Here is a 25,685-nt window from a genome sequence, read left to right as displayed (position 1 = left end):
TGTTATGTCCAGTGTCGTCACTGCATCTCACTTTATTCAGAGTACAGAACAAATTTCCTCCATGGGTAAATTTTGGTCAGGTGGGAGGTGGCGTGTGGTTTTTTGTTTTGTTGGCTTTATCTTTGTTGCCTATCATGTGGCTTCTTTATTTCTTTAAATGGATGAGGAGTGGGACTGCAGAAAGAAAAGAGAAGGTCTTAGAGCTAAACCTCTAGGGAACAATGCCTGACTGTGCTATAGAATGACCTCGTGAATCTGCATACCTGACTTAATTTCAGTGTTCATTTTCTTTATGCCTGACTTGCAGAAGTGCTGAATGCTCACAAGCACAGCTGAAAGCAGGGGGAGTCATGACTAAAACTGTAGTATCAAGTGTTCTGCAGACGAACCCAATCTTGGATATCTCAAATTTGGCACTTGAAGTTGTTGGATACCTTTCAGCAGAGTCTGTCTCAGGTTCTTCCATTTAAACAAGGTGTTATACTGCCATTCTGTTGAGTAGGATGGTATGGAAATACATTCATGTGTTGAAGAAATGAGACTGAGGAAATTAATGCTTTTACATTAAGAGCAGGATTGTCATAAGTAAAGCCAAGAGCCGTGTGTTGAACAGGGGAGGGAAGCAAAGACTATATGGCTGTTCCGCGTGTGACCTTTGTGTATTGTACACTTGAAACTTAATTTAAATATAGTTTTTAATTGTACTTAAAAAGGCTTTTTCCCTTTAATGAATGTGGTATAAAACACATGATGTAATTAGTACAGGGTCCCAGTGACTGGGTGCTCAGGCATGCTTTACACCCCGTTGGGTAAAATGTGATTAAATGGATATATACAGACATAAGGTAAAATGCTTTGACTAAAATCCAGTAGAAAAGAGTAAATCTAAAGCTATTTACCATACATTTTGTTGGGTTAGGAATTTATATGCTGTTACTTTATTGCCTTGGCTGTGACTGTATCTTATGAAGTTACCATCTAGGTATGAGTGTGAAGGATGCCTGTTCTGGGGCCCATGATGGGTACCAGCCACTGCTCTGCTGGCCCAGCAGGTGGCAGAGGGAGCATATGGAGTGAAGGGGCATAGGCACATGCTTTTATACCAACAGCCCCGCATCTTTCTCAATGATAATTTCACTGTAAAATGACTTTTAAAACAGGCAATTAGATTTTCGTTCCAAGGATGTTCCTTTCAGGTTGGAACACTTGGTGACTCTGTAGGAAAGCTTCCTTAGATTGTCTTGACTGCTGGATTAGATACAGTTTGAACTCACTGTAGTGAAAGTACTTCGGTTTAGACCTCCACTGTGAAAGTCTCCTGGTTACTTTCCCCCTCCTGTGATTCTCAGTACGTATGTTTTTGTTTTTTCAAAGCAAGAAGATGATGTCAGGCAACTTAGACCTCAAAACTAGTAAACGTGTATCTGCCTGTCTGTGAAACAAGATGACTTTTGAGTCTGTGTTGTTGTATTTGTTTTTCTGGTAGTTTTATTTCAAGCTTCCATTCCAGTGTTGGCAGCAAAGCAGGTAATATTGTGCAAGTACCATCTATACTATGTGAAACTGTCCACTGTGGTTTTGTTACTTACATGGAGGGAAGCACAAAATGTTTCTAACAAAAAAACTACGATGGCCTAACAGCATCATCTTTGCATTTTATTTTAGTGAATTTTTTAACCTTTCATTTTCTTTCATACTTTATATGTTTAAAGGTTAATACGTTTTCCTCTTCAACACTCAAAATCAAAAGAGTTTGTCTTGGTGATGAGAGATTAAGAAAGCATTTTGGATAAAGAAAACTTAGAATAGATTGGACCAGCCAGCAGAAATTGTTACTTTGAAAGTCTGAGTGTCTATATTGTGTCTTTAGATTGTATTCTCTAGTTGCCTGTTGCTGTGGAACTGTATCAAAGAAAATGACAGCGGTAGTAGAAAAGTTTTTCTATGTTTGTTTCTTAGTAAATTTAAATTTCATTTCAGTGGCAGAATTTGATGATAGTCTGTCTGAGAGCTGGTACATATTTAGAGGTGGAGATACTCAGTTATGGTAACCTGAAGTGCCATGCTAATGTGTGGTCTGCACAAACATTACAAATACATTTGTCTGCTATATCAAATGGTCAGTAGAAGTATAGTCGATTTACAGTGGTTTGATTTTTACTCTCTCCAGTGCAATGAAATAGTGCATTTTTAACTCTCATATGTGCATACTTGCTAATGCAATGCAAGAATAGTGAAATGTGATGAATTGGGCTGAAATAATTGAGAAATTTATACATTGCACTAAAAGATGGAGGTGTGGAGTATAGGTGATCAGTAGTAGATCACATGCCTAGACTGTGCAAATCAATGAACCTCTGTTGAAGCCAGCTGAGAATTTGGTCACTTGCCACCTTTGTGTGTATTCCACCTTCCAGAGAAACACCTGCTGCTTTCCTGAGTTTCTAGATAGCATCAGCATTAATCCTGTGATATAAATAGTCTGGAAAGCCTACAACCAGCCCCGAAAGCCTCTTGGTGGTTAGGCATGTTCTGTTAGCAACTTCTTAGGTACTGTCTGTTAAAGTTCTAAGTATCAAGGATAATGAAGTATAGATGTTTAAGCAGCATTAATATTACAGCCTACTCCTATGAAAATGAATATTACATTGTGTTTAAAAATGGCTTTAGGCTGTGGGGTGGTTTTTTCCATTTCATGTAGACAAACCTTAAAGTCATAAATAGCTGAATTCACAAGAAAAATTGGTGTACCAAATAAAGGGCAGGAGAAGAAGATACATAAATTCAGTCTAATATTTCATGTATTAGAGTTTAATGAAAGGAAGAGCCTCATTTGGAAAATAAGCTTGATATGCTGGACTACTAAATCAATACGTCACTATTATAATAAAGAGCTTGAGGGTGTTAATAACTGTAAACCTTAGCAATATAGACTGTGTTTACTCTTCTCTTGTTTTTCAGAGCTAATGAAGGCACAGGGAATTTTAAGGTACAAATATTATTTGAATTTTTCTCTTACAATTTACTTTAGAAATATGTGTAACCTGAATGTATTTAATTTAGTTCATTTTTCTTGCACTGAGTGCAGCCTGAACTTTCATCAGCATAGTAATAACCAACCTTGGATTACAGTGTACTTTCAAACCTATTATTGTATAGCGTCACAGCATAGGAAAAGAATGCTTCAGAGGCTACATAATTAAAGTTTTGGTGGGAGTATGGGAATGATACTGATGAAATTTCACCTAGGTGACTCCAGCTTGTTATTCTTGCATCTCTCTCCAAAGGGTGCACTACTATGGCTTTTACTAGAATCCTAAACAAAGGAGTAGGCATTGTCTAAAATACTGTTTTTTTTAAGAAGATTCTCTAACTGTAGCAGAAAGCTTGCATAGGTTATTCACAGGAAGCATAGCCTGAGGTATAACAATAGTATAATAAATTGCTATGTGCTTAAACATATAACAAAACAAAAATACAAATTGTCTAGACAGCACAATACACTTCCTTAGCCAGCAGAAAGCTTATTCTTTTCTCCATCCCTTCACTAACAGTGTTTGTTGTCTGAACGGTGGCTGTTCTGCTAAACAAGAAATAGTGTTCCTGATCCTTGCTAAAGAATTTGGCTGCTCTTCCAATACAGATCATCTTAGTGAGCTGCTTCAGTACAAATTCACAGAGGAACTGCATATTGTTTGTTGCCTTCACGATCTCATATGCTGCAGTTAGAGATGCTTAGAGTGTGTCATTCCACTATTTTGGCTAAACATTTAGAAAACAAGACTCTATTCAAGGGCAAGAAGGAGATGTAATTTAAAATTACTCGGTACATGTTGCATTTAATTTTTCATTGTATTGAAATTGTAGGACTCAAAAGATGGAATGGCACAGAATAACAGAATATGAGACACGTAACTGGTACAGTTAGCAGGAAGATTTTACTGTTGAAGAATTTGAGAAAAAAGCTTGTTAGTAGCTTAAACATGAATTGGCCTGGTTGTACCCTTTTACTAATTTCCTTCATGTTTTCAGCTGAGTTGATTTCTAATCAATATATTTTCAGGCACAAATCTGAACTGTTAGTTTTGATTGCAGTTATTCCTACTATTTTTAATAGTCATTATATTTGTTATGGCAGAGCTTAGGAGGCAATTTCAAACTTTCAAATACAGAAATAAGAATTTTCAGAGTTGAAATGTGAGTATAGTTTCAAGTTAATCTGTAGAAGGGGGGCAATGTTCCTGAGAATGTCTGCAGTCAATTTTCTTCATCTGATACATCCCCACACCTACCCAACATTTTTTCTTCCTTTTACCCTTACATTTCATGCTATTTTTTCCTCTTCTTGCCCTTGTATCGCCTCCCATCCTTCCTGTCTCATATTTGCCCTTCTTTCTGCTTTGTTTTTTATCCTGTTCATCTTGGGCCACATAAGAATGACTGTAGGGCAGTTCAACCATTTTATTAACGAATGTGTTGTAATACTAAAATTTGTATCAGACACTTATTTCATCTGAAACATGCCATTCCAGTGCAAATAGTTTTGCCTTTTAAAAAAGATACTTGGCTCAAACATCGTTAAGGAGTGTTTGTGATTCAGGAAAGGGTTTTTTTGTGTGTGTTTTTGGGGGGTTGGGGTTTTTTTCCCCCTTTTAAACCATAAATATTCCTGCTCACTTTAACTCTAGTGTTCTGAGGATGTTGAAGATGAAAGACTGCCCACCATTACTCACAGTGAACAGTTCTATGCTGTAAATAATCCTACTATCCATAGACTAAAGTGCCACTCAGCTTATGTGCATATTTAGACTTCTGTATCATTTATGTGAGTTTTAAGAAACACCACATCTTTTAACTGGTATTTTTCTACAGCATTTTCAAATTCCTTGCTGTATGTTAACCCCCTGCTTCACTCTATCTCTTCTTCCTTTCTATCCTTATTTTCTTCACTACACTTTATATCTTCATGCTTTTTTTATTCCACTTCATGACCAAGAGGTTTACTCATCAACCTTCAGAATCCTCTTTCATGTCCACCTCTCAGAAAACATACCCTGATCCATTTTTTAGCATTGCTCTGTCTGCAGTTACTTGGTTTTCTGTCTTATTTTTCTGAACTGGATGTTGAACTTCATATATGAAGGGTTTTCAACCTTTTTTTTTTTTTTTTTTTTTTTAAGTGGGGATGGTGGGGAGAGAACAGGTTACAAGGTCTGTGGCCATAAACTGTGATTTATACATGCAGCAAGCATAAATTCAGCATCATCAAGCTTGCAGCAGCATGGTTCCCTAGATCAGGTCTGACTGTCATTTCTAGCTCTGGTACCTGAATAAATCAAACTATTGTTCCAAAACCACAGTTATCATGGATACATATTTAAATTCATGATTGAATTCAGGGCAGTCCATGACCCTCTGACCCTTCTTTCAAATTGAAGGAATATGATGAACCTGGATAGTGAATCACAGCTGTTCAGAAGTCAACATAAAAATCCAATTAATTGACACAAAAGGTAATCCATTTATCACACTGAATGCAGTCATCTGCTCTGCCTTTGTGCCTCTTTGCTTAGCTGCCCATATCACCAGTCAACTGTTTAAAATTTTGTCTGTAGAAGAGAAACCCATTAAAATTTTTGAGGCTGGCGTAACAAATGTCTTGTTGTTGCAGTCCTTGCTGTGAAAGTATTTAGAAATGATACAAAAAGATTTCAGACCAGTCTTGCCCTTGTGTTCTGCATAGTAGTATATTTTAATTGATTCTGGAATTTCATGGACTATTAAGTTGATTGCAGCCCAAGCCATAATACTTCTAGAATGCTAAAGGACTTAAGCTCCTTGCATTATAAAATGATATGGTGTAATTATCTGAATCACGTTTGGTACGCAAGCCTGATTTGGGGAAAACTTAAGGAACTCCGGTACTTCAATAGTGAAATAGGACTGAAGTCAGTAGCTGGTTATTTTTAAATGTTGTTTTAAACAGCTGAAAGTTTGAAGTTGGAGTCTTAATACATGTTTAGTCCTTTCCCTATGATGTAATCTGGAAGTAGATCAGAAAAGGGTCCAAAAATTTAAGCTGTCTCCTTGTGTTATTGGGTTTGGGGTTTACGAGCGATGATGGCTGAAAATGTACATTTTCTTAATATCTTACATTTATTCTTTGCAGCCTTTGGAAAAGAAGTTTGTGCGTGTTTCAGGGGAGGCAACAATTGGACATGTGGAGAAATTCCTCAGAAGAAAAATGGATCTGGACCCTACTTGTCAGGTATGCCACTTGTAGTGGCACTTAAAAGTTCACTGTATGAATGTGATGCCTGCACTTCAGAGAGAACATTTCCATTGTTCATTAGGGTCTAGAAGTAATGTTAGGTTTTTTTAATGCAGTAAGGATTAAAAAATGAAATGTTTGAAATGTTGTGATCCACAAGGAACAACTCTCCCAACTCGTTTGCAACATGTGTAAATTTTCATTATAATACTTTATTATTTGTACAAAGTTTCTAAAGTGCCACGTAAGATCTCAGCAGATGAAATTCAAAACCAAAAGATACCGCTGTTTCAAAGATAAAACTGAGTATATAGACAGGAAGGTGTGTGAGTGTGGGAGGATATGAAGGCAGAGACAGGTAGGAGCTGAGTAACAGTAAAATTTAACTGAATGTTGAAGGAGCAAACAAGGGCTAAGAAAGAATGGTACTGCGGATGGATGTGTTGAAAGGTATGAATGCAAATGTAAGCCTTTGCCTCCAAATAAGAATTCAAAGGAGCAGAATATGGTAACTTCATCTTTCTCAACCATGTTGATAGGAATTGCATGTCAAAACCAGTTTTCAATTCTTCAACATATTTCAGCAACCATTCAGCTGAGAAGGTGCAGGAGTTCTGTAATGTGTGAACAATTCTTAAAGCTGTCAGTTACTGGTAAATCAAGCTGATACTGATGTGAATAGGCAAATGGTGGAACTTAAGTGCTGGCTTTGGAGTTAAGGCTGTGTTATCATACAGCAGTAACTGTCTGAGACAATACAGCATGACTGTGTGCCTCAGTAATGAGTACTTATTCATGCCGCTTACCTTTTCAGTGGTGACAAAGTAAATCAGATATAAATTATTCATCATTCTGAGGAGGTAATGTATTTTCATTTGCTGGTTTCTTTGTAGCTTTCAGATGGTGGTGACTTAATACTCTGTATCAAGTAAAAGTATCCTCAAAATGGGGCTAGAGAAACTTCTTGCATTAATTGAGTTGTTTATTTGAGGGAAAGGAATTGTTTTGTTTGTTTGGGTTTTCTTAAGTGGTACATCAGAATCTCAATTTTGAGGAACATTGAGCATCCATAATGGAAACTGCAGTTACCCATCTTTCAAAATCAAGCTAGGCCTGTGTGTTAGATGTCTTTCAGATTTTGCAATCTTGAGATCATCTAATAGACATAACTCGAGAATTTTTCCCCGATGAGTTACTTCCTGCTTGGACTTCACTAGACGGTATGATCCACTGTTGGTAAATGTTACTGTGTCTCAAAAGCTGATGATTTCGTAGACTTCCTTTCTCAAGATGTTGCTTGATGCTGACCCAGTAACTTTTATCTCTGCTAGTATCCAGTTTGCCATTTTGGAGTAAGGCACAATCATTGGCTAGTTTTAATCTCTTGGTCTCTTCTGTGCAAGCCATGCCTGTCTGGAGGAAATGTTAAATCTGCTTTCTTCTACAGTCAGATCTTTTGGCTGCCTTTTTTTCCCCTCTTAACTGATCTGCACCCATTGGTTTTTTTCAGCGAGTATTTTTTTGGTCACTGGGAACCTGTAATCAATTTTCATGCCACAAATCATGACTAATTTCTTGAAGATGTTCAGGATTGTTTTTAAAGGATTAGGGAAATTAAGCAGGAGTTATTTTTCCTATCCTGTGATCATTTCTTTGTCCTATGGGACTTAAGATTAAAGGAGTATATGTACTGAGCTCTCATCTTCTCATTGTAGTATGCAGAACTGAAGCTGATGGTTTGCTGGTAAACATGCAGAAAGCAAAAGAGATGTCAGATAATGTCATTGAAGATGATGAAGCCTAATGAATCATGTCTTACTCCAACTTCCCAGGATGGCTAATAAAACAGAAACTGTAAAACAAAATTAAGGAGAACCTGAATATAAATAAGCACAGGCAGAAGAATTTAGGGAAATAGGTTGCAAATCATATGTGCAAAGAATATAAATGTAGAGAGTGCTTGGCTGTTTTTTCAGTTTGCTGTAGAAATTTGAAAGAGAGTTGAGGACTGCAGTGGTTAATTTCCTGTAGGTTTCCCCAAAGTATGTTAAAGAAGAAATAGATACTAGCTTAGGACAACAAGCTTCTCTTTTTAATATTACTTCTTTAGTCTTGATTTCTAACACTCTCCAGTTCTTCATTACCTAAAATAATCAATTTTTATATAAGATGTCATGAGTTTGGTGCACTCAGCTTGGCACTAAAGTCTAAGAACTAGATTCCCTTGGGAAGCTAGGAAATTTCTTTCAGAAACGCGCGTTTCAGGCCCTATTGAGCTAAAATGCATTGCATTCACAGTATTTTTTCCCCACATTTATCTACAGAAAACTTACTGCCACAGTGTTTAATTGTGCCTTACCTGGGATTGAAAAGATTTGACTGTAAGGAGGGCACAGAGTCTTTCCTCCTTTCTCTCCTCAGTATTTTAATTACATTCTTGATTTCATTGTTGAAACTTCTAGTAAGGACGCTAGGTGTGGTTATTTTATGAATGCAATCAGTTCCTACTGAATATCATCTTAGTTTGACAGTCTGCAAAAGTATTATTTGAGAATGTTTTACTTGTTCACTGTTAGAGCTGGTTCAGTGACCAAGTGATAGAAAGTATGTTACCCATTCTCCTGAACTACTGACTGTACTTGGACCTCTTTGACTTAATTTGTTCGCCTGCAATATTAGCTAATATTTGCCCTTCTTCATTGACCTGCACAAGTGGATTGGATTGAGGTTAATGAAAATGTGAAATAAGCCGACTCATGTGACAGTATATATACAAGTCTAAAAAGCAGTTTTGAAGCCACTGCCTTTGTTCTTTTTTCCTAGTCTGAGGCCTCAAATTATTTTCAGACTTATGTATTTGAGTGTGCAAATGGATTATGATTCAAATTTCCTAGTTTATCTGAAAGGTTAAGGCTTGGTTTATTTTTATCTACCATTTGAGCTGACAGACTGTAGTTTACTCTTTCTGGTGCTTTGTTTTGATCTCTATGCTTTGGGCAATGATTAATTTTCTGTATGTGTTTAAATTTCTACTTACAAGGTCTCTCTTGAATATTCTTGCTGGAATTTGTTGGGGGGATTGTGAAAATAATTTTTGAGCAACTGGAATTGCTAGTAATAGCTAAGTAGGTAACATTTAATTTGAGCTAAATACAGGCTATGGTGTTTGGAATCCTTTAGGTACTTGGCTTCAACATCTGATGCACAGCTGTATAGTTAGTATTCTGCTGAAGAGTGGGGAGAAAATGAGCAGTTTTCTTTAAAATGTTATTTCCTTTGAGGTCATCCTGCAGCAGCATTATCCCTTCTTGCCTTTCATTCTGTAAGGACAAGAGAGACTGCTGAAAGACTCCCAGGTCAGCTGGTGTGAATGCATTAATGTAGCTTATGGAATGGAAATGTTCCATAATTAGATGTGTGTTCCTGAAAGTGTGTGTACATAAACTGCAGCCTGGGCAAAGACTGGAAGAAAGTCTGTGCTCATACAGTGTAGTTGTTGATGTAATTTCTTTATGCCAGTCTTAGGCCCTGGAATAGAAGTATATGATACCTTTGAAAAGTAAATAGCAGCTAGAGGAAGTGGAAAGCTTTGGAAGCTTTTTGAATAACTAGCCCAAATACTCATGTCAATCTCTAAAACTTTGTGTTTTCCTTGTCCTTCCCTGGATAGAATGGGTTGGCATAGAAACTATTGATTGAGGTCTACTGCTTTCTGGGCCAAATTCCGCCTTGGGTTGAATCTTATGTGGAATGTCCCTTACATGAAAGTTTTCCATTTTTATCTCTGTCTTACTTGGCGAGTATTAATTTATAATTGTCTGTTATTGTGGCTTTTAGAGAAATAGCTCTAACAGCAAACATGCCACCTAAAGAAAATAAATGGCATAATGGAAAGGCTACTTTATTTCAATAAGAATTTTAACAGAAGTGACTGAGTGAGTATTCAGCAGCTACACCTTCATGTTTCCTTTCAGCAAAAGGTCAAACTATATTTACTGCTGTCTCACTAGCTATCAGTACTAGCTGGCTTCAATTTTACCAGGCAGTTAAAATTTCAGTAAATTCATAGCATTTGTGTTGCTAGTGTCTCTTTTTGTAATGGAATATATTAATTCCTGTATGGCACAAGGATTCCTGAGAGACACATTCTGCAACTGATTTTCACACTGAACTGGGATTTTTTTCATTGTATGTTTTATTCTCTTGTCCTTATAGAATGAATCCTAGCATAACAATTAGCAGGCAGAAATTCAGGCTTTGGTGCTGGAATAAGGAGATTAGGCATTTGGTATTCAGAGCACTCAACACAGTAAATGTGAAATACTCTTCTCAATTTATTAGAAGACACTGGATCTTTAATGACTACCCTTTGAAACTGGAGCAGCAGGATCAACAGTAGAATATTTTCAGGCAAGCATTCTGATTCTGTTTTGAAAGATTGTCAGCAGTTGTCACTGTATCTGTTTGCATCCTATATTGGGCAAACAGATTACATTTTCTACTTCTATAGAATATATAAAATATGTATATATGTTTCAGTGGGAATGGGATTGAGTTTTCAGTGCCTTATGGTATAAAAATTATAAAAGTAAGCCTATAAAGCAGATGTAATTAAACTCGTATATCACCGGAAAGCAAAACAGACATATCTATCCTCCTGCGGTAATAACTTTAGAGGCATGGGAAGCACCAGAAATAAGTGTAACCAGCTTTCAAAAAGAAAGAGAAATATATTTCTTTCAGGTTCTGTGTTAAATACATCAAATGTTGATGTTAAAGACATACATGTGTGTGTATATATGGGTCAATATCTAATCAATATTTAATGTTACATCCAGGTTAGTTTTTACTTGCTCATTTCCTTCTAGAAGCTAAAAGCAGAAGTAATACTAAGCAGTTTACATCTTCCACACATTAAGATTCAACCTAACATGAATGGAGTATTCTAGATCGTTCTCATACTCTACAGATGGTGAAGTAAATTAGCCCTTTTTGAGCCTCTAAGGAGTAGAATTCCTGTGTTCCCAATTCTCAGAACAAGGCGGTCTGCCAGCATGAGGCATAAATCTTCCTAAATGTTTTCATGAAGAACGAGAGATAGTGGGACAGCATGCAGAAGAGCATAAATCCAGGGGAATTGAATAGCTGAAGCACAGAGTGCATTTTGTAGTGAAAAGTGGCCATATAAGAGAATACGTAATGATATTGCAGTATGCTCCCTGACTACTGCAGTGGCAGAGCTTAGATGTTTTCCTTGCAGAAAGCTCATTGTTAATGCTCTTAACTTTAATTTTGAGGTTTCATCATTGTAATTCACAGATGAGAGCCCTCATTTCCATATCTAGAAATTGCTCATAAGGAAAGTGTAACCAAGCTGCAGTAGAGAGTGAAACAGTGCTGTGTTAGCTGCTCTAATTTGGAATGTTAGAGACTGGATTTACATTATGTGCAGTAAATTCGTAGTAACTTTACAAAGAAGCTTATATTTCATAATAGTCAAGGCAAGGGATTCAGAATACCTCATTAGGATTTCTTTTTTTTCCCTAAATCACTGTTTTTGTGGGCAGTTACTTAACAAAAGTGCCTCCTCTGGAATTGCAGACATCATTGACGTAGTTAAGCTGCAGTAGAGTACATTGCTTAGAATTGCTGAGTATACCCTTCACTTGCATCACAGAAGTATTGATTGCATTTTGAAGGAGGACTGTGCGACATAATTGCTGACAGTGGCATACAGTGAGCTGTTCTTTTCTATTAAAACACTTCTTCCAGTCATATTAAGCAGACTTATTCATGTTTTCTCACTCAAGGTAAGAATGAGGATAGCAATGGCTGACTTTCCGTCAGTGGCACTGACAACAACTTGCCCTCTTTTGCAACTGGTGAATGAGTCTAGATGTTTGTGGGATCATTTTAATACATTATCTAAATTTCCATTACATTTATCACAACTATTACTAAACAGCTTTTTTTCAGTGAACGCGCCAAACAGAATGAAACAATAAACTGTCCTCTCTATTCCAGAAGTCAGCCCCCGGTCAGGGGTGTGGGGTGGGAGGCATTAGGCCAGTGCAATAGTGCTTTGCATGCTAAATCCATTTGGACAACAAAGATGGTCTAATGTGCTGGAATTGAATTCTTCTAATCAAATTTAAAGGACTTAGATACTGTTTTGCTAGTCCAAAGGTAGGTTGAACTTGACCATGTTTGTATTCTTTCACAGGTGGACATAATATGTGGTGATCACCTGCTAGAACACTACCAGACACTGAGGGAAATTCGTCAAGCCATAGGAGAGAGTGCAGTACAGGTATGCGTGGCAGCTGGGCCTTTATTCCAGGTTTTCTATTTTAGAATAGAAGACTTCTTTCTTAAGCTATTAGGTAGCACCAACTTGTCTGAAGAAGTCACTTAGAAAATCTCTCCAGCTTATACAAAATGTTTTGTATAGTGTAAATAGAGTTGAGAAGTGTACCATGTGCTAAGAGCGTTCTTGATGGTTTGATGATGCTCTGGATATAAGGGGTTTGTGGGTTTTTTTTTTCTATTCCAAAACAAGTTGCTATCTTATCAGTGATAAATTATACCAGCTTTTCTTTCAATTAACGTTCCTTGTTTTCCTCCCTGGTGATAGCATCTCTGCAAGAAATCAAAGGACTGAAGCATCCCAAATAAGGCTAGCCTTGTGATTGGGTCAGGGGAATAAACTTGCTCATAAAAGCACAAACCAAAGATACAGAGTAATGAATGCAATTAATATGCTTGATGCATATTATACTGGTCCTGGTCACAGCATGAGTGTTTAGCCAACTATTTCTTGTTGATAACTTACTGTCTTAAGTGCTACTGGCTCTGCAAATAAGAAGGCATTTTTTTTTTATTCCCTTGGGAATCTTTTCAAGCATCTTTATAATGGGAAGGGTCACACCATTTTAGAAGTGCACCAAAAACAATGTAGTAGTGTGCCTAGTGTATAGTAAGCTATAGATGTAAAATTGCGATGTATGGTGAACTGTGTATTAATCTAAACTTGGAGGTCTGAGAAGTTAATGTTTAATACAGTGGGAAGAAATAGGATTTAGATTGGAATTTTACTTGGAAAAGTCATCTAAGCAGATGGCAGAAGGGCTAAAATAGTAGCAAATTCAGTTCCTTGACTTGTTTGTGCACACATGCACAATCTGTTACATTTAAATTTCCTGCTGAGCCCTTTCATGCTACAAGAGGGCTTCTGTGTCAGGGGCAAGAAGTGCAAAGCAGATTTTGAGGTATCTTGGACGTTGCATCACCTGTACCTGATTTGCGTAATTAGGAGGGATCCCAGAGTCAGGGCACACTTATGTGGCTCATGCTAGTGTTGGCAGGCATTAAAAATCTTTGAGGCTTGTGGTGTGTACCTCAGTTTCTGCAGTCAAAGGGAATAAATGCCATACTTGATGCTGTAGCTGTTTATATAATAATATGAAGAAAAAAATTAAAATGTAACCTAACCCGCTTTGGGGAGCAGGGGATAGAAACCAGGAGGAAGCTGGCACTGGTAACAAACTTGCTTCTAGTGTAATGAGTTCATTGTAAGTAAATATAGCAATCAACACATAGTGATGGAAGTGCCCTCTACTAAAAGCTTCAGTAAATAGCAGGGGGATGATTTATTTCTCAGTCCAGGGGTATAGTCGAATGTACATGCTTTTAGACTTCATCTTAGCACAAAAGCTTTTCATGTATGAAAAATACTCTTGGGGAAGCACTTTAAGGAAAACTGCATTGATTTCATTTCTTGTCAGACATGGATCTGCCTAGCTGAAGTTTAGTGTCTTTCATTTCTTGTCAGAATTGGGTCTCCCTGATTGATGTTTAGTGGCTAAGTACCAGTCAGCAGCTCCACAAAGAGAACAGTTGTCTTGGGATACGTTCTCCAGTGACGTTTCAAGTCTCATTATTACAAAATCAGTATGCTAGTGATGAATTCTTGCAAGCCTGCTCTGTTGGGCAAACGGAAAAAGATCTTTGCTTTTTTTGAAGTCTTGTGCTTTCATAGTCACTTTTGCCAGGAAATTTGAAAGATCAGGTTCATCCTTATTTTTCTTCATTTTGTTACAAAACCTCTTAGGATGCCAAATAGTTACAGTAGGAACGTTGCAAATAAACCACAGTTGCTTCTTTTTTGATATTGAAATAATTGTGACATTTTCATGTTTTATAGTCTCACATTACATTATTTTTCAGAAATCAAGAGGATGCATTTCTAGGATTAAAAAACCTTGGAAAATGTTTTTAGATAGATAATTATCCAGAAAAAAAAAAAAGGATAGGTCGAGTCTAAAAATGGTAAGGGTTGTTTCTTTTTCACCAAGATCTGAAATTCAGTGAGGGGCATGATTGTCCTGGCCCAGTGAGACTACAACTACAGAGGAACATTTGATGGATTTTGCATTAAGCTCCAAGGGTATCTTGTGCCATCATAACCTTCCAGTGTTTCCAAAGCAGTGTTGGAGCTTGGAATGCCCGGAATAGCTCTCACTAGGATGCTGAAACACTCTTCAAAACTGGTGTTGTCATTTACCATTTTCTGAGGTTCATTGTAGATGCTTCATGCTAGGAAAATAGCTTCAGTAGCTACTTATGCAATACAAAGTCATTTAAAGGAATAAACATTGGGGTTTTTATCTAAATGAGTACAGTCACTGTTAGAGAAGAAAAATAACTGCTTTTCTGAATCGCATTTTCCACTTGCAAGTTCGTTCATGTCAGCAGTTATTCTTTTTGCTGAGAAAAGTGACTTTAAAAATGCAGATAAGTTTCTCTGCCAAAGGCTTTAATTTTAACATGCATTCTTTGGCAGCATTTACATTGGAAGTTTCTTCCAATGCAGTGCAGCATAACACGTTGTGTGTGATTTATTTTTCTGGACCATAATCACTGTGATTTTTTTTTAAGGGCTTTTACTCCTCTAGAATGGTTCTTAAATGCTCAAGATTGTTTTATGAAGATTTGGGGTGTTAGGGTTTTTTTCCTGCTGAGTAACAATGTGTAGTGATATGTTAGAGGCTCAGTAAATTGAAGTCTCCTATAGGTGCAGGCTAGCAGGATTTTAGCTGTTCTGAATAACTGTGTGCCTTTCCAACAAGTGTGGGAAGATCAAGTGTGATCTGATGGTAAAATAAATATTCCTGATACTGGACCCATAGTAACCTGTTTGGGTTGTTTTAATTGGAGTAAATAGGCAACTAATTTTAGTGGTTGAATGTAAACAATTAACATGTTAGTTTCTGAGTAGTTAGTAGAAGGCTAAAAAAAAAATTGGGAATAAATCTTGTTTAATCATGTAGATCTCAAGATATTTTAACATTTCTGAAATTGGGTGGTTGGTTGAATCTTTCTAATTAGCTGGAAATAGGATTTTTAGTTCTGTTTGGGGAAAATAACCAAAAAAATTTGCTGCAAAGAATTTACATAAAAAGAAGCAACTTTTGCTTAATTTTTAAAACAGTGTAAAACTTGTGGAACTTACTGCAAGGAGAGATCAAAGACAATGACAGAAATTTTTGAAAGGCTCAATTTTGTTACCAAGCATTAGGATCTGCCTGTAATTAAGAGTTTCATCAAGTAGCTGAGGAAGGAAGCTTTTTGTTAACTATATGGGAATATAATTTCTTCCCTGTATTACCATCCTCCACTTTGCTGCACAAATGCAACATGATCCAAGCTGCTAGTTATTTTCACTTGTGTGAAACTGGTCTTCTCAGAGATCTGCACCACTGATGGGTATAATGAGCTCACACATGGGAAAAGCTAAAAAGAGTAGCTTCCTTTATGTCCTTGGCCCTTGGCACAAAAGTCTTGCAGATTATAACGGTCTTTTTGTTACTCTCACCTTTTTGTAACCCAATACTATTGTATTTTTTTGGTCTCCTGAGCTAGGCAGTAAGAGCTGTGATCTAATTTAATTACTGTGACCCTCTAGCATACATCTGCTATGGAAGTATTTTACTCTTTGCTGTGGGGATATTGAATTTGGAACACAGGGCAATTTTTGTTGCTGCTGCTCTTACGACATCAGAAGGTATATATACTATGATGTTTTCGTCTGTCAGTTCCACTCTGAAGTTTATAGTTGGGTGTAACAGGTGGGATCCTTTCAATTTTTTTAGGTCAGGTTCACAGATGTGTGGCAAAGAACACTGGAGAGTTTTGCTTTTCTTTTGAGCATGTCTGAGTTAGCCTGATTTGAGATTTGTAGGAAGCAGTGAGAGCTCATTCTCTGTTTGGATTTCCTTTTAAGAACAGTATCTAGAGAAAGCAGCTGAACATATATAAAAATGTGTAATACTGAAAGAGTGAATAATTACAGAGTAAGCAGTGCCAGTACTGGGTTAATTCTCAGCTTCTCTTTGTATGGAAGAAATTGCAGTGGGTTTGGCCTTTGGTTTAACAGGGTTATTTCCTGTGTAGACAGATAATTTCTTTAAATGTCCTACTGCCAGATATACCATTTGAAGACTCATTCATCAAAAAATACATTGTAGCATATTGTGCTTGTATAAATATTTATTTCCTTTAAGAAACTCTGTCATAGAGGAAAAACTGGTTTTGACTGCACTTCTCCAAAAAAGGAAGCTTGAACGTGTCTTATTTTCTCTGTTGAGGTAGCTAACAGGCACAAGGACTAAGTATGTCTTTGTGAAAGTTTAACAACATACTATTTGCCAAGAGGTTCATAAGTAACTTCATAGTAGCCGTTCTACCTAACACGAAGTGAGGACAATCAGGATTCTATCTTCATATTGCAACGCAGTCATCCCACTTAATGCTAGGCACTGAGTAAGTGAGTTAAAGCTTCTGTCTCCTCCTGTATCCTTTTAGGACTTAGCAATGGATTTCTGGTTATTAGCAGGATGAGAAGATGAAGGAAAGTTAGTGAGCTGTCACTAGTAATACAGGAATAAAATAGGTTTTTTTTTTTCATTTCTGTTCACTGAAGTTAAGGTTGATTTGGCATCTACCCTACACTAGGCACTCATTTGTCATCGTAGGCATCCTTTAAACAAAAGTAAATCTGCACGAGACTCACAGAGCACTTTTGCTGTTGCTGTGAAGCTGTTTGTATCACCTGTAGCTGTAGAGCTAGGGAACATGTATTTCCTATAGCCTGAACATAGTCTCTTCTATAGGTGATTTAACATGTTGTCCCCCTTTTCCAATATGACCCTTCTGGTTGGTTTTGATGGCTCTTATAAAAGACTACTTTGATCCATTTTTCTCAGTGCTTGCATTTTAATCCCTTTTTTCAGATCTTCAGTCTTGACCTTATGACTGACATCACCATGTTCAGTGATGCAAAGCATTTGGATTTGATTTCCCTTAGATTTGACTTGCGGATGCCAGAAGTTTGTAGATTCAAAAGTGACAGACCAAGTTCATAGAAGAAAAGTCATCAGAAGACATTGATACAATGCTACTTTGACTTAAGGCTCAGGAACTTCCTGAGAAAGGCTTTTGAAATTGGCAAGTTATATAGGGAGGTAGCATACTTGCCCTTTTCATGTATTTTTATCTAGGCTTTCACCATGGGGCTAGGTAGCCTTTTGCTCTGCTGTGGTGTGGCCATTCTTAGGACCTTACAATTTAATTTTTTTTTTTTTTTAATTGGCTTCTTTTTTGGTGCCTTCTTTTCCTGACTTAGAATATTAATCTCCTCTTTATAAAAATGACAAAATTTATAGCCAGAAGCCAGGTTTCAGGTCTTCTTAAATGAGCATATTGGCTAAATTGATCAAAGTATTGCTGTTGCAGATCTGTTCTCCTTTGTTATGAATCTGTTTTCTCTCACCATCACATTTGAAAACTCCAATAGCTCTTCTACTTTTTTCCCCCTTGAAAATAACATGCTGCACTTTTTTTCCCCAGAACAGTAGCTTTGTTTCCAGTGGCACCATTTAGCTGCCAGAGAAAGTTAAAGAAGCTACTGGTAGAAGAGAGAGTAAAATAGTTACACACAGCAGCAATTAGGGTGGTTTTGTGCTGAAAGAGTTTTGTGGCACTGGAGGCAAAACAAGGCTATTTTTCTAATAAGAGGTCATCTTCCAGACAGAACATAGAGGTGTTGATAGGCACTGTCTGAAAAGAATTCCCAAGGGAAGCAAGAGAACATGTCATGCAGGCATGTGGAAAAGCACATTCTGTCCTCTTGAGTCTTTTTGAGATCAATTTTTTTAATCTTAAATTTCCTCCAATGCAAAATGGCTCAAAGAGATTTTTTTGTATGAGTAGTTGAGGCTACACCAACCAGTCAAAATCATTTTTACATAGATAACAAATTATTGTTTTAAAAAAAAAAAAGTTCTTTCAAAACACTGTGTTTAGACTAATATAGGACTTTGTACTGTTACTGTATTATAGTACAGCATCTGTAAAGTGGCGACAGTCTTGTTACTATTTTTTTTAAATTAACTTTTTAATTAAAGACTTTTTTTTTTTTTTTTTTTTTGCTGGTATACCCCCTCACACAGAACTGTGTAACTTCTCTGGAACATATGTTGTCTTAGTCCTGTATGTTAATAGACAAAAACATCAGAAGCAAAATATGGTAGAAGTTCTAGCATGTCAGTTGTGATTAATGTAGTTCTCTCTTCAAAAGAAAACTTTTATTAAAGCCTGTCCATATAAATAGGTCTAATGCAACAAGTCAGATTCCCAGTGGATCAATGGTGGAAGCAGACTAAGTGCTAGGCCTTTCACCAGCTGTGTGTCAATTCAGTGACATAAGTAAGACTAATGATTCAGGAAGTGTCCTGTTTCACAGGTGAAAGGTTTTTTTATTATGTGGAGCAGTCTCAGAAGAGGAGAAACATGACTTAATAAACTAGGGGATTTTAATATTTTTTTTTTTTTATCCCTTGTATTCATTACTTAAATGTGTAGTAGTACTCTGGGCTCTTCTAGTACAGCTTCTGGCAGCACCTTCTAGAACTACTTAATTGATTACTTGTTTTCTTTCTGCCCCACAGTATCAAGGGGAAAGCACCATGAGTTGTAAATGAGAGCCTATTGTATGAAGATTATATAATTCCATTATAACTTTAAAATAAAAGCAAAGTACCAGATTTAACTTTTTTTAACACCCTTCTCTGTCGCCAAAGAGGAGAAGGGAATGTAATTATTTGCCTTGATATTTCAAAACTTGCATGCGCCATATGGAAGGGTCATGGTATAAAATGGTGAGTGAGATTGAAGCTGAGGTTCTGCCATGCAGTGACCGTCATACCAGATGGTGACGGAAATGCCTCATGGAGAAGGTGAAGCAGTATGATGGTACAGTTTCTTTCTCTTCTCTCTAGGATGGTTTACTTGTACTGCACTATGGCCTGGTAGTATCTCCGCTAACTGTAACTTAAAGATTGCTAGAATATCAGAAGGCAAAAGAATCCGAAGTCATCAAGCTTCTTCACTGCTGTTTTTCACCAAAGAAGGCCATCGTATTTCCTGTGACAGGAAGCAAGTAAAAGGAACCACCACTAACTGCTGTATGCTTGTAATTTAATGTCTGACTTTACCACTGTAAAAAATTACAGCTTCTGTAAGTACAGCTATAGATGTTGCTGTGCTTTGTGTTACAAATTACTGTCTTCAGACTTCACTCAGGGAATTTAAATGCTCAACAGTAGCTGCATTTTTTTATTTTCTAAAACCACAAGATCTCATGGGGTGAATAGCCTTTTCTTCCTCTAAGCTATGAGATATTGCTTGCTTTCTAAGTGTCTAGCTACAACAGTGCTCTCAGGGATGATCTTCAGTGGGCAGTATTCTGGGGAGGAGACAGTCATTTGCCTAAAAAAAAAAAAGTGTTCTGTGATCATCTGTCTTTGGATGTGATTTAGGGGGAAGGGAACTTCAGAAACGCAGACCAAAATAGGTAGAAAATGACGCATCGTAAGCATTGGTTTTTGAGAAGTAGCATTAAATTTAGTTGTTTTTCTTGAAGAAAGACAATTTTGTTTGCACTGGAAATATATTTGCTGGTAGTTTGGCTTATACCAAATGGTGGATTGTGCATCTCTAGTCTTAATGGAGATGAGCTGGCTGTAAGCTGGTTAAACTATGCATGAAAAAAAAAAAGTAGCACCTCTTTCTACGTGCTTGCTGTATGTAAAATAATCACTGTCAGCCTGATTCTGCTGTCCTGTAAAACCTGTCAACTGATTTGACTGGCAGGAGCGTAAATCCTTTCACTTTAGCACATATCTTTCTAGCAGCTGTGAAAATGGTAGCTTTTTCCACTCTTTCTAATGTGTATTACTGCATTGTAGTGGACACCAGGGTTGAGTAATGTAATACTTGCCTGTTACTACCAGATTCACAGAGGACATAAGGTAACTTTAATTTTAACATGTTAAAATAATAGGTTTTGTGACAACTGTAATAGTTCAAATTTTGTTCTGTTTAAGATTTCCACGGTTTCTTGCGCAGCATTAAGGACCAGAGCTTTGTGTGTTATGGTCTTGCTGCATACTAGTTCATCACGTTGGGGATTCATGAAAGCTACTGTTATGTACCAGGCTCCCTCCCTTCCCTATAGTCAGTGCAGGGAAAGGGAGGAGATTCCTTTGTAAGGCATTTCAGAGCACCTAAGTTAGCTCAAATGCACTTGCTCACTGTCAGCCTAAGAGGACTGGCATCCTTTGTCTAAAGAAAGCTTTCATGAATCCTTCCTCAGGTCTTTACAATATATGTTTAGTTTTTTCTGTGAAGATGACACCATAGGGAGAAGAAAAAATGTCGTTTGAAGTAATTCTTGTGATGCTTTTAAAAAATGTAACAAAAACATTTCTAGCTACAAATTCCTATTTTACCTTTAAAGTTTGATAAAAGTAGTGTTTAAAATGCAGCAGAAAATGAGATTATTTTGTAAACACTTTGTGAGTTGTGTTGATAAGAGATTATATATTGTAACAGTAAAATAAACTTTATTTTAGCCAATTTAAAATTGAGCTCTCATATTTCCATGCCATGCTCCTTAAGTCAGCCTCAAAATTATAGCAGTTGATACTGAAACTGCTGGATGTGCTCTGGTGTTATTAGAATGACAAATTTCAATTAGGAGGTTGAATGGTGAAGGGTAGTTTGATACCAGAATTTCCAGTGGAGCTAACTGTGGTATCGTTAGTTGGAGTAAAATGGAATTTCTGGGACTTTCCTTTTAATGAGGATTTCGGTGAGAAATAGCTCAGTAAAGATGTCAGGATGATTTTTCAACACAGATACAAGAGAAATAATCCTATGTAGTTACAAGACCGCTTTTTCTGTCAATACATACATCTTTTTGTCAAAGCCACCTCTAGATTATTTTCATTCATGTTTATGGCTGCTGCTATCACGTCCCCTGTGAACTGGATCTTTCTCTGCTGCTCTGATTGTCCTGGCTTTATGCAAAGCATCTGGCTCATATACTTTATACTGCTACCTCCTGTTTCATTATCACTCATGGTTTTGTTTTTGATGTAGAGCTCTATGCTTAAAAAAAAGTTAGCGGTATAATCACGTTTTACATTGCAAATTCTCCCCTAATCCAGGCTTGAACTCCATGTCTACAGAAGGGCTTATTTGCAAAGTTTAACAGCTATATAGAAGCTGATAGTTAATTCAAATACTGCTGACTTGCATAGCCTCAAGATGACTATACTGCCACTGGCTGTAATGTCACTGTCAGTTTCTGGGTTTTGTTTCTTTTTTTTTTTTTTTTTTTTTTTTTTTTTTTAATAACAAAAGGGGTGGTCTGGATATCTTTAAACAGAGATTTTCTGTAAGGTAAATCACATACCAGCTAAGCTAAAATGCAGAAGGCCAAGACTTCCTACTTCATTCTTTCAGTGGCTTAATGAGGAGGATTGAAGATCTGTTGCCTGTGATATTTTGGTATGAACGCTTAGTGATCTCTTACTTCCATTTGTCTGCTTCTCTCCTTATTTCTTCCTCACCTGCCTTCAGAAAGCATATTCTTAGCTTCATTTCCCTGGCTGAACATCCTGCTTGCTTTCACCTTAAAGCATACCCTGAAGGCACTGAAGTTTTATCCGCTCTCCAGCGCCTGCAGTACCCCCTAGGGCACAGCAGTATGCAGCGGAGGTGACCTTTGGCTATTGCCAAGGCTGATCTGTGGGCTGTGTGGTTTCCTGCATAAAGATAATCAGTCTGCTTGCTTTAAAATGTGCCAGTCTTCTTTCAGCTCTCCTGCTGCTGTTTTATTTCTGTTGGTGTCCTTTTAACCTTGGCTTTCCTCCAGTCACTTTTGGTCCTGATGATAGAAGAGCTTCTGTAACAACAGGCCGTCTATGGGATGGCATTTCTGCCCTCATGGGAGATGAGCCAGCTTCATGCTCTGGAAGTGAGGGAAGGTGTGCTTGGACTCGTTCATTATTTTACAGACACTATTGTTTCTTCACCTGATGAAATAATTCTGGTTTTATTTTCTAGTTACCTACTTAGCAGTGTCATGGCTAACACAGATCCTAATTAAATACTACTTGTACTGCAGCATAATTCTGAGTTGCTTTACAGGTCTGCTAATTCCCAGCAAGAGGAGACAGTGAGCCCTAGTGTCAGGAGTTCTTATAAATGCAGAATCAAGCTACAATCAAGTCATGAGCATTGAGTCATGTCGGTTACGTTCTGTCTGTTTTCTTTGTGTTTAATACAGAGTTAGTGTAATAAGAAGATAAGGTTCAAGAGACTAGTGAAATGTGCAGCTGAGCCCTCTAAATGGAGGGGTACTGCGATGGCAATGTATAACTATCATTTATGTTCTGAACACTGATATTGCACCCAGCCTTGATCTGCATTGCCACCAGAACGAGCCAGGAGAACCCTTCACACTTATTTCCATAGATGTGAAACAACCAATGAGTTCTACTGAAAAATCATTCAAGCTTGTCTAATACTAGTCTGCATTGAATTTCTTTTCAGGGACTCATCATGCATTTATGTGCAATGATTTATGTTAATGCATGTTCACTTTTCTTCAGCATGGAGTATCATTATTAAGAAATTTGTTCTTCATACAAATGGAGGGGGAGAGGATTAACTCCAGCAGTTGAGAATGAGCATATTAACAGACATAGGAGTTTTTATGTATTACATCCCTTTCTTTTAAAGGGAGATGGTCAAGTTGTCCACATGAATCTTCTAATATGCTGCATGCTCAGTAGAGTGTACCAGGTGCCAGCCTGAACATTTAGGTACTTTAAAATATACTTGTTCTGCTGTGATGGATACTTGCTGAGAGATAGAGAGAATGTTGCAAATGGTGCATTCTCATCACTTTTGCTTTTTATTTGTTTTTTCTACCTCCTTTTGTTCTGTAACCCTAACTAGTTCAGCACGAAGAAAAGCAGCAAGGTGATAGTAAGTTGAATTTTACTCATGTCATCTTTTAAGAGACTCTTGCTGAATGAGCCAACGGATATTTACATTTGCTGAGGTTTCAGAAAGTTGCCATAGATACAGGTTTAGTCACTGAACAGGTCAAATTTTATTGGTTTTGAGAGATAAATGGTAATCCCATCTGAAGTGAAATGCAATATTGATTGGCTGCCGTGCAGCTGCAAAATTCTTGCTGGAGCTGTATCACCATCTTTACTGGGTTTTGGTTTAGTATAACAACAACATATTTGTGTCAAAGCAGCAGTGATCTGCAAAAGAAATATTTCCCGAAGTTGAAAAGAGAGCTTGTATTTTCTAATTGCGTGGTAAAATAGTCTATTTGGAAATGAAATCTTAAAATGTCTGTTTTCTTCCAAGGGAAACATTAACAGTAGAAAAGTCAGTGGTGAGGACTTGGCAAAGATTGAGAAAAATAGTGTGTTCCTGGGAGAGCTGGTTTGGAGCCCTTCACATGGGGTGCTGGGAGGCAACCAGTCGTTCCAAGGTACCACGATGTGCTCAGAGCACACTGCTTGCAGCATGCTTTTCTGTAGTTCGTGGTGACAGTGGTTATGTTAAATGATGGACCAGTGTGTCCTTTCTTGCATATACCCGGGACTGAAAGGTAAGAGCTTGTCAGATGAGAAGCCCAACACCCTTCACAAGAACCTCCAATCTCCTTTTTCTTCCTCACGGGACACAGGAAAACATTTCACCTATTGGTGGCAATAAAACAGATGATTTGTGTGCCACAACATACAGAACAGGAGTGTGGTGGTCTTCCTCTTTGTGAGCAGGTAAGCTGAATGCAGGGGCGCCTGCATTCTCTTTTTCAGCTCTGTCCCTGACTTGCTGTATGACCTTGAGCTGAGTTCTTCCTTCTCAGCTCTGTCCATCTAGAGCAATAATTTCTATAAAGTGCTCTGTGTGGAAACTCCAGGCTACTGCTGGGTATGTGAGGGCAGGCAATTAACAGAATACTATTGAGATCCCCTTCATGAATGCAGGTATAACAGGACTGGTAACAGTAATTGTTACCAAAGCAACCAAATGTGTTTCTTTTGAAGACTTTACTTCTACTTCTTTAAATGAGTGATAAACATCTGGGCTGAATTCATGTTGCAGGTTGGTCCAGCTGCAAGTGGATTGATTTAGTTATCTATGGAGAAGTTCAGCCAAAAGGATTTGGCTGGTTTTAAGAAACAAGTAGTTGGTGAACAGTTTAAAAAAAAATTTTTAAAACTTGTTTCATTCTGGGATGGCTTTTTGTTTTCCTTTTACAGCTTTGCCTTTTGGTTGCAAATGAGCTTATAATGAAGCTTGCCTTGGTGTTGAGGCGTTCATAACCTCTGCCCTCTGAATGGGTTTTCTGGTGTCTAACAAGGGAAACTCAAGCTTTCAGTCAATGGCTGTATTTCACCTATGCACCCGCTAGAGTGAAACTTGGAGTTCAGTACCTTTGAGATCTTCAGTTCTCTCAAATGTGGCTGAAGTTGAGCTGATGAGCATGAAAAATGACTGGGTGTAAAGGAGACATTCAGTCACAGTATGATCCCATAATCCTTGCTTTCTTAAGAATCTAGCCTGAATATTTTGGCTTGCTGAAACATTTTGGCTTGCTTCAAGCATTGCCAGGCATTCTTATTCATACAGCTCTCTTTGCTAGACAAGGAATTTGCTAATGAGGTGCCTTGTGTCTGGGGCTTGGGGGTTTTTTGTATTCCCATTGAAAATTTGCTTAAACTTAATGATGTTCTGAGCCTCAGTGCAAACTGTGTTTTTCAGTCTGACCTCAGCTTTTCCGAATGACATTTCCAAACAGCTTGTTCTTACAGGCCACACTCAGGTCTGTGCATGTACGCCATCTCAGAGAATGACTACGTGTGTATCAGAGTGTTTACAAGGCTGCTCTGGGCATAGGGGAGCCAGGAGCTCACGTCTCCTGTGCTCTCTGGAACACAGGCAGCCAGCAGCTGCCTCTCTACTCAAAGGCAAAGGA

At 37.6% G+C, this 25,685-nt stretch overlaps 1 protein-coding gene across 4 annotated transcripts in view; it reads left to right on the top strand.

Moving 5' to 3' along the window:
- The window catches only part of PCGF6 (polycomb group ring finger 6), a 36,705-nt gene that overhangs the window by 6,541 nt on the left and 4,479 nt on the right, over positions 1 to 25,685 (top strand). For 2 of the 4 annotated variants that reach the window (XM_052799073.1, XM_052799071.1), the window contains exons 7-10: positions 2,962 to 2,989; positions 6,170 to 6,268; positions 12,495 to 12,581; positions 19,609 to 24,483. In XM_052799073.1, the coding sequence (XP_052655033.1) occupies positions 2,962 to 2,989; positions 6,170 to 6,268; positions 12,495 to 12,581; positions 19,609 to 19,665 (271 nt within the window). In that variant the 3' untranslated portion in view covers positions 19,666 to 24,483. The remainder of the gene's footprint in view (positions 1 to 2,961; positions 2,990 to 6,169; positions 6,269 to 12,494; positions 12,582 to 19,608; positions 24,484 to 25,685) is intronic. The other 2 variants (XM_052799072.1, XM_052799074.1) reach the window with 2 other exon arrangements.

The sequence above is a fragment of the Harpia harpyja genome, chromosome 10 (genome assembly GCF_026419915.1).
Source record: "Harpia harpyja isolate bHarHar1 chromosome 10, bHarHar1 primary haplotype, whole genome shotgun sequence".
Lineage (NCBI taxonomy): Eukaryota > Metazoa > Chordata > Aves > Accipitriformes > Accipitridae > Harpia > Harpia harpyja.
Note: the sequence above shows the minus strand (reverse complement) of the source record. Positions and strands in the feature narration are given on the sequence as shown.